Source organism: Anneissia japonica, unplaced genomic scaffold (genome assembly GCF_011630105.1).
Source record: "Anneissia japonica isolate Jap-2015-1 unplaced genomic scaffold, ASM1163010v1 scaffold287737_len543101_cov190, whole genome shotgun sequence".
Taxonomy (NCBI): domain Eukaryota; kingdom Metazoa; phylum Echinodermata; class Crinoidea; order Comatulida; family Comatulidae; genus Anneissia; species Anneissia japonica.
In genome coordinates, this window is record NW_022726340.1 from 431,780 (window position 1) to 444,292 (window position 12,513).

The window sequence follows — 12,513 nt, forward strand, 5'->3', positions numbered from 1 at the left end:
GGCATTTGAATTATTCATATTCTCCACAGTTTTAAAATGACTGATTGGAATCAACTTGTTATTGTCAAAGTTGAGTAAAAGTAAGTTATGAATAAAAGTATTACGGCTTCTGTTTACTAAAGTATACAATACTGCCGCACGCTAATTACTCAGTTCAACAATTAGCAATAGTACAGTATGCTGGTTTTGTTTGGGAAGGCAATCTTCATAGTATATCAGACTTGAATCATATTAACACTTTGTGTGCAGAGAATAATTCTGTCCTGTAGTTGAATAGTTATGGAAGAAATAAAAAATGAAATTCAAGATTATATAAAGACTTACGTTGCATATTTTCAAATAGTTCTTCGTGGTCTTTACTTTTTTGGAATTGGCAAAATTCTCGCATTTTCTCCCGTAATTCAGATTCTTCTTTAGACATTTTTTTCTTGGGAGCTGGAAGTGCAAAGAAATTCACTTTGATACCACAATAAAAAAAAATTAGCTTTAAAATTCTTTAAATTCACAACAAATCGTGTCGGGCTGCGTTGGCCGACGCTGTCTGAGTTGGCCTTTATGTGCATACAAATTAGTTTATATTTTTTTTTTTCTTATCCATTTACTTTCTAATCACATTTATATGGTTCATTGTACTGTTTATTGTCAAACCTAAACATACATGCAGAAAAATAACTATGCACATTACTGTTTCCTTATTTTGTTTTTGTAGTCAAAACAACAGTCTGAGTTGTAAGCCTGCGTGGTATATTTGCAATACATGTGGTTTCAATTACCTTGAACATGCAGAAAAATAACAATGTATATTATGGTTTCCTTATTTTGTTTTTCGAGTCAAAACATGGTTTTCTACTCAAAAGTGGTCTATGGTGCATGCCTGGCTGTGTGGTTTACTTTCATTGTATGTGGTTTCAATTACCTTGTACAATGGTTTTTGTAATACAGTATTAATGCTATACAGTTGAACAATTGATTTATGTACTGTTTGGGTCAAACAGTTGTTGTAATATTAAACCGTCTGCACTGAAAATTTTAGGTCAATCTAAGGGTGTGTTTCAACTGATAAACACAAAATAATCAATTTTGCTCGCGTTGCAACTGCATTTTTTATTTTTCGAAAATCGGTTTTCGTGATGGAAATTACGTCACCATTTTGTTTATACAACACGTTGTTTTCATAATTGTATAGGATAGTATCTTTCTCATTCCTGTCATGATGACGAGGAGTAAGATGCGGTGTGGGGCGAGAAGGCAAATGTTTTCGGCTGTGCTCATCGGCACAATGAACGGGTGACCAAAGGAGGACAACAATAGACCCAAAAGAGCGGAGAGGCATACGCCCATTATCCCCTCACAAAATAATTACAAAACGAATTCGTCGCTCCACATGTTTGTTGACGTTTTTAGCTTGTAGGCCTAGTAGGACATAAACAAGAGGACAAATTTTTTTGAAAGTTCGCGCCTAATACAATCTAGTCTTTGCAGTCATTGACCTGGAGGTTACATTTCACCTAATAATCGCTTTTTTGTGTTGCAGCTAAAAGGTGCACAGAGAAAATCGGTTATTTGCCATTCAAACATGCTATCCATTGCGTGTTTTTAATCAATTTTTTTAAATCACTTTTTTCAAACTGGTCCTGTTTCTACTGCGAGAATAGAAGCGTTTTTTCGAAAAGCGATTTTTAATCGATTATTTCTTTTCAGTAGAAACAGGTCCTAAGGCCGAATCCAAAGTTAAGGAGCAGAACATGTAAAAAAAACTTTGTAATACGTTCATGGATTTCAAAAAAAGGCCAAAGTGGGGATTTCGCTATACCCATTGAGCTCTCTACCCGAATTCAATCCCCAAGGTAGAGCGAAGAAGCATTAGCCAGGGGCCTATGTCTCTTTATTGCGCCACTGGCCAGCAGTCTATGCTTCAACAAATGCATTCAACATAAACTTCTGGTCAAAGCCTGTGTAGGTGTATTTATAATGTCTTATGATATTTTTTTGTATTTGTGTATCCTTCATTATGTTTGCATGTTGAAATATTTGTTGTATTTCATTTTTATACTTACTTTGCTGTTTTGCTCTACTACTGGCAAAGAGCTCATTCACTAAGGAATACTCTCTTGATATTTGTTTTCTTCTTTGTCTTTCTTTTAAGACTTTAGTATACATATCTACATGGGCAAACCTAAGTGCTATAAAAAAAAAATAAAACAGAAACAATTATTATATAAATTGCAGTCCCAATGTCCTTTAATGTAGAATCAGTGAAAACTATTAGTGATGTGATAACCTGGCAGAATTGACAAGCCTTCAAAAAGAACTGTGATAGTCTGGCAGAATCAACGAACTCTGAAGAACCTGAGATAGCCTGGTAGGTTCAACAAACCCTCAAGAGAACTGACAGCCTGGGGAAATCAGCAGACTCTCAAAGAGAACTGCGACAGACTGGCAGAGACAGCAAGCTCTGAAGATACTGTGAGAGCCTCACAGAATCAACAAGCCCACAGAGGAAACTTTGATAGGCTAATTTCGAAGCCATATAAAAACACAAATAACTACAGCAGTCACTCTATAGAGTGCATACCTGCAGGATGTGCCTCAATACCAACAATACACAGAGTGTGTATGATGGGCAAAGCTGCAGCATACCCTCAAGAAAATGATAGAATTGCCCATCTTGTTCAGGCACAATATTTTGTTAGTGGTGCCTGAATACGAGAGGTGATTCCATTATTTTCTTTTATGCTCAAGGGTTAAAAAAAATTTGAATTTCCATGACCTTGACCGTGTCCTTTGACCTTTTTATCCAAAAATTGAATGGTCTCTTTCTTTGAATATTATGTACCATTCCACTAAATGTTATGATGATCCATTCATTCGTTACTGCATAATCTTGCTAACAGACAGACAGACAGAGGTGAATACACAACCTCCTTTGGTGGTGGTAATAATTTTGTTTTTCTCAAAATAATTAATAACGATTAATAAACTCTTACCTGCATCTAATTCATCATCTTCTAAATTGATTTGTAGTTGACTAACTATTTTTTCAGCTTCATTTTCATATTCCTGAAGGATAAAAATGTGCTGGTAATCTTTTTACAATTAAAAAGTATCATTTAAGAATGGCTGTATCACTATTAGTTGTCAATTTCGTTCATCACACTCGTAATGAATAAATTAATTATTAAGTATATGTGACCCACTCTGGCCAAAACATGCTCTTGTCATAAAGAAATAAAAAATGATATTATCAGCTCTTTTGTAATCTAGAGGTTAAAAAATGTTTAAATAGGATTACAAGCTGATTTGAAGGCTTTTGTTTTTTATGACAAGTGCCTGGTTTTGCCAGAGTTGTTCACATAAATTAAATAAATGAAAGAATGAATATAATAAATAACCTCAAAGTGTCTTACCCTTTCAAAATCATCCCTTAAAGGCATAAACCCAAGTTGTTGCTGTTCTTCTAATAGCATTTCTACCGGTTTTAATGAGGATCTTAAGCTAGGTGATAAAGGACCTGCAACAGAATTTAAATGTAATTACAATTACTATAGTGACAGAAAGAACATTTAAAAAGAGGAAATAAGTTCACAGTCTTGATTCAAATGATAATTTCTGACTTTCAAAAAATAACATTAAATATGCTAATACATGTACAAGAGACAAGAGGGGGTGGAAATCATGTTTTTAGGCCTTGTAAAAACTTCTTATTAAATATTTTTGCACAAAGGTGATAAGGTTGCAAAATATTATACAGGTCTCCCTTCAATTATGGATCACTTTTAGTTCCCATTGTCTGTAGCAGCTGTGGTCTCTAATTAGAATAATAAAGATAAAAAGATATTTGTTAATTTGGACCAACGAAAAAAGTGGTCTTTAAATGGATGTGGTCTTTAATTGGAGGGGTCTTTAATCTGAGATGTGAGGTGAATTTGAATAATGTTGTAATGGTAGTGGGGCCCATATTAGTACTGTTAAATCTCTGTATGGCAAACCTTTCATTAATAAAACATAATACAAACACATACAAAATAAAAATCTCTATATTCTGTACCAAAAGCTTAAAGTCTTATCCATACGATAACAATAACAATAACGCTTTCATCTTTTGATCAAAAGAAATTTCTCAGCAATTGATTGGTAATGGTGTAGAAAATTTAATTGGAGTAAAAATACAGTACAGTATATATAATATACCAAATTTAATTATGATCAAAGGATATATATTTTTTATTGCAAAACATTTTTAGGTCTGAACTCTAGAAAACCACACCATGATAGTCATACATTTTAAATTGGACTTTGATCCAAAGTAATTACTTACCATCAATTGGTCCTGTGTGGTCTTTTACCTTGATATCTAATGATGTTGGTATGGTTACTGCAGTTACATAAAATAAAAACAGAAATTCAAACATTAGAATTTAAGCTTAGTAGTTAATAATGCCTGCCTTCCAATCTCCTTCATATAGAGATCAAGACTACAGTATGCTGAGGGAATCTCTATCATGTAAATGGCAAGTGAAGAAATATGAAGAAATACAACAAAAATGATTGGTTTTTTTAAACGTATAGTACAAAACAGCAATACAATGGGTATATGAAAATATTACAGAAATAAACATTTTTTTGGCGTCCATTAAATTTAAGAGGACAACTTTTTTTTTTAGTTTAAAGCAACTGATTGACTTATACAAATTTAAAAATTCATTTCATTTTTACGGAATTATTTTTATTCTGCAATTGGTCTGACCTGAAATTGGATGTGGATGAAATATAACAAACGCACTCCTCATGGCAGTAAAAATTAGTTTCATTAAAGTAGGTTAAAATAATGAGAATTACCATTAAGTTTTCATTGGAACAGGGATTTAGTTCCGTATTCTGGGAATTAATAGAACTGCATCCTCGTTTTTTCGCAACCACCCACTCCTATGCCCCTGAATGTGCAATCAAAGCATTTGTTTACAATGCTAAAATCTCTTACCTTGGCCTATGTTACCATTTACAAGAAATTCTGTATAATGTTCCATTGCCTGCTTGGCTGTTTTGGTCCCTATATTATTTGCGATACCTTCCCTGAAATTAGAATGGGATATTTTTTCATTAATTCAAGAAAACAAAATAATTGTTGTAATGATTTTAGACAATAAACAGAATAAAGGTGAAAATAAATTATTATTTGTGTAATTACAGGTAAAAAGGTGAAAAAGGCTCAGGCAGCTAAACTGATGGCAGCCACTGTCTGTGTGCCGTGGAGATCTCTTGTTCAATTCCCATCACATTTACCCTTGTATTTCAGCTAGAGGGCTGAAATGCAGGTTACAATAGTGCACCGTGTTTCAGATGAGACATGTAAGCTATTCTCTCATGTGCATTATGGCCAATGTGCACATTAAAGAATGCAGTACACTCTTCAAAAAAAGTAGGGGATTGTCTCCTGGTGTACTGCCCAATCAACACCAGAAGGACCCCACTGGATTTTTGTGGGTTATTCTTGGTGTTTACACCAAATAAATCCATCCATCCATCTATCTATCTATCATGAATAATGGATATTATCTTTTTGTATGAAGTGTTTTTGTAAGTGTTGCTTTTTCTTGGCTTTAAGGAATGCAAGTGTAGTGAAAACATTTTAATGTATTAAGACAACTTACCAATTCCCAAAGCCATAGCTTTCAATGGCCTCCAGAAGTTTCATCTCCTCCCTACTTGACCAATCCTCATACATCAACGGTAAGGCACCATTATCCTAAAAGAAAATCCACCAAATCATTTATCATTAAATAATTTGAATACACAGAGTCATGGATCAAGCATTTTTAAAATGACCTAAAGAGTAGAAGGGATGACCTTTCACAACACTGTCTGAAGTCTCATTAAAAAAAAAAATATCATAATAAATATAAAAAAAAAGGAAGTTACTATGATGCATAGGCCTATATTTTGTTCGGGATTGAGTATGCAGGCCATTAGGAGCAATCACTACGGCCAACGGTAGTCGCCTAATGCGATTCTATGGAGAATACTGGTACTGGTATGGGCATTTATAATGTGCCTCTTCCTTGCGGTTATAAAGCGCAGTTCTTTTCCCTGGTCATTGGGTCAACATGCTAAGTGTTGCTGCTGGTAATCAGCGCAAGAGCAGACAACCCCACCAGGTACCCATTTATACTCCTGGGTGGAGAGATACCTTATAGATAAAGTGTCTTGCTCAAGGACACAGACGAAATGCACAGCGAGGGATTGAAACCCCGACCTCGAGGTTGGGAAACCAAACCATTTCTGTTGCGCCAAATCGCTCCCACAATGCAATGCCACAATCCATCCAGACTGCCACCGACGATCAGCAGATGGCATTTTGTTGTATAGCGCTCATAGGGGTTGGACTCGGGTTCGCCATACTCTACCCCTTGATACATAGTTTTATTAGGTTGGGGATGCAAGTCACTACGGTCTTAGCGAAGTTACATCAGTAGCCCTAGATGCATAGTTTGATTCAGTGGGGATATGATGGTCACTACAGACCTTAGTATAGTAATATCCCTATATTCATAGTCTCTTTAACATGGGTTATATTTGTTTTCATTCTTTTGGCAGATAAAATTCCTCTTATCTTGAAGAAATATAGATATTAATTTCCCTTCTTACTAATATTAGTAAAAAAAAAACACGAAACATATGGGGGTCATCAACTGAGGAAGTGGGTAGGAACCTACAGTGTAACAGTGAACCTAATCACTATAACATAAATCACATGTGGTAAAATAATGTAGGAATAAAAATCAATCTTATCTAAAAAACATAAATGTTGAATAATGTATTTAGCAGATGGGAGATTAAGATGCAAGGTTACTCTTCAGTTAGGGACTGGAATTTTGATATTGAATCCTATCATAAATGAATATAACGTACACAGTCCTGATAAAATGATATAACCTGTACCTCTCAATAATATGTGTTGAAGACAAGCCAAACAAGTCAATCCTCACATATCATGTTTTGGACATCATGGCCAAAACATGTTAGAATGTCAAAAATTTTGAAATCTATTTCATTGTACTAAACTAAACTTTTCTATACATCAGGCTCAATTTTGTCATTTTCGACATTAAAACAACACTTTTTAATGATTTAGTGATAGTCTCTGTCTGGTAAATGGCCAAAATCATAAATTTTGAAGGCCGATTCTCAAATACTATTCTTTAAAGAGTTGTATGACTAAACTCCTGTGACTTCATAACAAAAACGCCGAATTGAAATTATTCACCATTTTACTGCTTAACCCTGTATTATTAAATAGCTAACAATCTAGTTACTGGTTTGGCTTGTCTTGGCCACGTATGTGTACAGTGTGAATGTATTATTACTTACTTTTACTAACTTAAATTTTATTGTTATAATATTTTATAGTTATATTCTCTTCCAATAGATGTTTACTAATAATAGAATATAAATATAATGCCCTATAGACTAATCATCAGGATAAATCTCTGTATGCCACAATAGTTTAAGTTTTTTGTGATGAACAACTTACCAAGCTTTACATTTTCAATTAATATAACTATTATTATTAATAATAATTAAAAGTAATAGTAATCTACAGAGCAATAATAATATTGGAAATATCAATTTGCAATAACAACAATAATATTAACTATATAAATAAAAATCATAATATTAATAACAAATAATAATAATATTAAAATATGCCCTAGTAATAATAGTTAAAAGTAATAGTGACAAAAACTAACTTAATATTATCATCAATAACAATTGCAGGAATATAATTTTTTTTTTTAAATAATAATAATAATTTTTTTTTTAAATTGACAAACATGCCAAACAAAGTGAATGAAGTCACTCAAGGTAAGGGGTTATGTGTAAGTGAAATAATGTTTTTACATTAAGTTCAGTACATTCTAATTTTTACAAACAATAAATATCACTACTGGTACTGTCAATATCATTATTCCTGTCAACAATACAGTATTATTGTCACTCAACTTTCTGACGCGTATTAACATGAATAAAATGAACTTGCAAGTTGAAAGCAATTCATGAGGCAATTTGATAGAGTGGTAAAAATATCTGGCAGGTTTCAGAATGGAGCAAATATTCTGCTCATAAGCTTCTGCCTTCAATGTAAGTGATTAAATTATGATGATGAGATCAAGCTTTCAGATCTTCAGTCTAATGTTTGAAACGTGTACCTTTTGTTAATGCTTTAATAGTTGTAGTGTACACACACCACACGCACACACTATGCACTAACAGCTATTTCACACTTCAGCGAGCATGTCTAGTCCCTGAGCATCTGCTGCCCTCATTTGCATATGAATCATGTATGGATGTTCTTAATGAACATGCTATGGTTCTCACAACTAGTATTAAATATGCAAATAATATCGGCTGTTGGCATTTAATTATTTTCAAAAAATGCTTGTAGATATTTACATCCTTGGGATAAAATTTTAGTCTAGATTGTTCAACTGAACATATCAAAGGTTTAACCTAATTTTAAGTCATAATTAGAACAAGAACTATCTATGAACACAGAATGACTGATGTAATAATAATAATAATTTGTATGTACAATACTGTCATATTTGCTTCACACTACTCTATATCTTTACAATATACAATGGTGGAGCACAGAAATTGTAGGCTCCAAAGGTATTTGAATTAAAATTCAAATATAATTTGTCAGGGATTGCTAGCCAATTATAAATTATAATTATCATATAAATAGATAAATCACTATTATAATAATATAATAAGGCAGTAATACATTAACAACAATTTAAACATTATTAGCAGTAACAATCTAAAATCTAAAAATACTACCTCTGCTGCCTGCTGCTACTACTAATAATAAAATAATACTTTAAATAATTATTATAGATAATAATAATTATATAATAATTGCTATATAGTGTCAATTATTATATTAATAATGGATAACATTAATAAGTAATAGGACTATATTAATAACAATAATAAAAATAGTAATTATAATAAAAAGCAATACATTATAAAAAAATTATGATACTAATTATTATTATTGGAGTGAATATTATTCTCTTTACTGAAAGTAATAATAAATAGGCAGTGGATATTATAAGGCAGTGGATATTATTACACCAGTCTTAAACTAATTCCTAATTCTGATTGGATGTTATTATCCATATAATAACATCCAATCTAACAAGAATTAAGAATTGGTTTATGACTTGTGTAGCAATAGCGTACCTAATAAGATACAAAAAGTAAATAAATAAGCAATAACATAAAGTTCCAAGGTAACGCAACATACACAGGGCCATTACAAAGAATACATATGGACTTGCAGACAGGAAAAGACACATAATGGACTGTTCCACTCTGCCCCGCCTCTTAGATACTGTTGCTAAGGCCCCACTAAACAACAGCAGAAACATGTAAAATGCATGTGTTTGTGAGTGTGGAACAAGTGTATAATCCTGAATGATCGTGTTCTGATTGGTCAGTTTAGTTTGATTGAAACTTTTGAAACGTCATAAATCTAGTCCTAAGAAGTGATACTTTAAGTATGAATGATCAAGAATTCATTAAAACCTAGTTTCCACAAAATCACTACATGCTATTACCAACACACTGATTGGTCCGTTGGAACATAGTGACATTCAGACATAACAGTCAATGGGCAATTCATTGTTTACTAACCATATAAAATGGTAACCACAGGGTTAAAATTCATGGTATCAATGAATTAATAAAAGCATAAAAAAGTGGCCACTTGAAACATAATAAAAGTATTTTGGACTCCTCTTGGTCAGTGGCGTAACAAAGATGTCCGAGGCCCCTAGCTAAGGCTTCTTCAAGGCCTTACTACCCTGGGGAAAAAGCCTATTACCCTGGGAAAAAAAAGTGTCTACACACTTTGCCATATATGACGTTTTAAGGAAGTATTGTGATGTTTTTTTACATCTTGTATTGTGATGTTTTTTTACATCTTAAAATAAAAAGGCTTCGCTCTGCAAATGTATGGGGCAAAAATGCTAATAAATATCAGAGGGCCATTGTTTCCTATCAGGCAAAAAACAACAAATAATGAAAACGTAAAATGCTAAACAAAAAAACAAATGCAAAGTAACATACCAATACTTCATAGTCATGTGTCTTCAGATGAGTTCCTATTTCTGCACCAGCAGAGAAGCACTGTATAGTAAAAGTAAAACCAATGACAATCCATGTAAAGATATACACATTATTTATCTAACTTTATATTTTAAATATACATAAAGTATATATTTAGCTTTGTATTTAATTAATCAATTGGCTCTTAATTGAAATATAAAGCAGAAAAACATTATGTTCCAAGTTGTTAACAACCACAGTCTCATAATTAATATTCCTATATTCTTTGCATAAAATTTAATTTTGTTAAAAAAGGCTGTAAAATCAGTGAAAACTAAATTATTTTTGTAGTATAGCCTTATTAGTCAGTGTATACAAATGCAATAATGAGTAGGTAGTCATTTTTGACTAACGATGAATTTTATTTCACAAGCTTTCGCCCCAGTCAATGGGGCTTCTTTAGGGGAGTGACCAAAAAATGCTACCTACTCAATTTTTCATAATTTATTTTTGAATCAATTCGGAGTCAACGGCCAACCATAACTTAGTTTAAGAAGTAAGAGTTTATTTAGCCACACATTATTTTAATATATATTTTTTTAACCTATTTTAAACTGTTATGCGCATAGAGGTTATGACAATATGCGCCCTCTTATAAGTCTACCACCATTATTATTATTATTATTATCAATTAATTTTTATGTCAAACTTTTAAATTATGAGCAATTCAATATTTCTTAGGGCATTGTAGATTTTATCACAACTTCGACAAGACTTCTTTTATACCTCGATTACCGACCCCCGCCCCCAATAATGATGTTTTTGAAATTTTTTGTAATTTAAAGCATTTAACCATCCCATTACTACACTGTCCACATGTCTACAAAATTCTGTTTTTAATTACTCCTCTCTCTGGAAGTTTTCGGCAAAACCATTTGCAAAATAAAAAAACAAATATTTATTTTTGTTTTTTTCCCGCCCTCCTCTGACGATCTTTAAAAAAATAAGTTTGCGAAACAAGGAATAAAAAAAGTCTTGCCTTATCTTCTGTGTTTTATAAAATAAATCAAATCATACTTTCATGGTTCCATAAATAAACTTAAGCAGCTGTGATTACACAGTGTGGTGTATATTGTAATCTCATTTATCTCCAATGTTTACAATCATTCTTATTGAAAATTAAAGAATTTCAATAGGGCCTAACATACAAATGAACCAAACAATAAGCCTATAATGAACAGTCAATAATTTTTAATAGTAGGCCAAAAATAGACCTCATACAGTACTTCTTTGTTTACATTCTGCAAATGTGTCACCGTTGAGGGTGGCAGAGGTGAATTGCAATTGTTATCGATAGTCATCCACTGATAAGTGTCCCGATTTCTCCTGAAACCGTTTTCCCCAATTGTTTTCATATCCTTTGCTTTAATAGCTATTGTCACTGGTTTGGTTTTGTTTTTCCCACACCTCTTCGTTAATGCTGGCGGCAATTATGCCTAATCATATTTACAATTACAGGGGCAGATTTAGGCGCCTCAGAGGTTATTTTTGGGTGTCCAGAATACCAAATATTTGCGGGGGTATGCCCTGGACCCCTAGGGTAGTGTTTTCTCGATCGACGCCACTTTCGGCCTGCTTTTGGACACCCCTGGATCCGCCCCTGAATTATGTAAGCAAAAGGGCTTTAATATTTTAGAATAGGAAAGATGTTTGCCTTCCTTAGTCCAGTATCTATTATTATATTATCCTAGGCCCTTATATCAACATGCTACAGTATATTAAAAATCACATAGAAAACGCCATACACAATGCCATTGATCAGAAAGCCAACATTTAAAAAATCCATTGACCCCAACAATTAGTGAATAATTAAGACATTTGTGCATTGACCCAAAACCAAAATAGAGAAAACCTGGGTCCCTCCCACATCATAATGACTGTATAATAACTAAAGATAGTGAAATGAAATATCGACATTATGCACACTAGAGAAGGCTAGGTTACTATATAAAGGCCAGGCCTTTAACGTCCACCCCAGATAGACAAAGGCGGACTGGCGTTCGCCCAACTTTGCGGGTTTAGACAAAGATAACAAGGGGATTCCTGACCTACGCAGACTTCCTCCTATGTAAATGAGGTTACAATACTACTTGCCTGTAAACAAAGATCGAAGTCGGCCTCCAAGCATTCGATGCATTTCACTCTCACGCCTCTCAGCTCATCTTGACAATAATTACAGTAGAACTTTGTCGAAGATTCTGAAATAAAGTATTTATATTCTTATTCATATTTTTGATAAGTTTCTTAGTTACGGAGAAAAGGGGATTTAAATACCAAGGTACAAAGACTACCTACCGGCCATTTTCCCCGTACCATCGAGGATGACCCCTGACACCGCCG

The 12,513-nt window shown here is 33.2% G+C and overlaps 1 protein-coding gene across 2 annotated transcripts in view; it reads right to left on the reverse strand.

The window, feature by feature from the left end:
• LOC117113085 (transcriptional adapter 2-beta-like) overlaps positions 1–12,492 on the reverse strand; it is a 36,123-nt gene extending 23,631 nt beyond the window's left edge. For both annotated transcript variants that reach the window (XM_033256310.1, XM_033256311.1), the window contains exons 1-10: positions 12,469–12,492; positions 12,268–12,371; positions 10,135–10,194; positions 5,652–5,746; positions 4,982–5,073; positions 4,319–4,375; positions 3,408–3,511; positions 2,988–3,060; positions 2,058–2,183; positions 325–435 (exon numbers count right to left, since the gene is read on the reverse strand). In XM_033256310.1, the coding sequence (XP_033112201.1) occupies positions 325–435; positions 2,058–2,183; positions 2,988–3,060; positions 3,408–3,511; positions 4,319–4,375; positions 4,982–5,073; positions 5,652–5,746; positions 10,135–10,194; positions 12,268–12,371; positions 12,469–12,475 (829 nt within the window). In that variant the 5' untranslated portion in view covers positions 12,476–12,492. The remainder of the gene's footprint in view (positions 1–324; positions 436–2,057; positions 2,184–2,987; positions 3,061–3,407; positions 3,512–4,318; positions 4,376–4,981; positions 5,074–5,651; positions 5,747–10,134; positions 10,195–12,267; positions 12,372–12,468) is intronic.
• Positions 12,493–12,513: the final 21 nt, after the last annotated feature.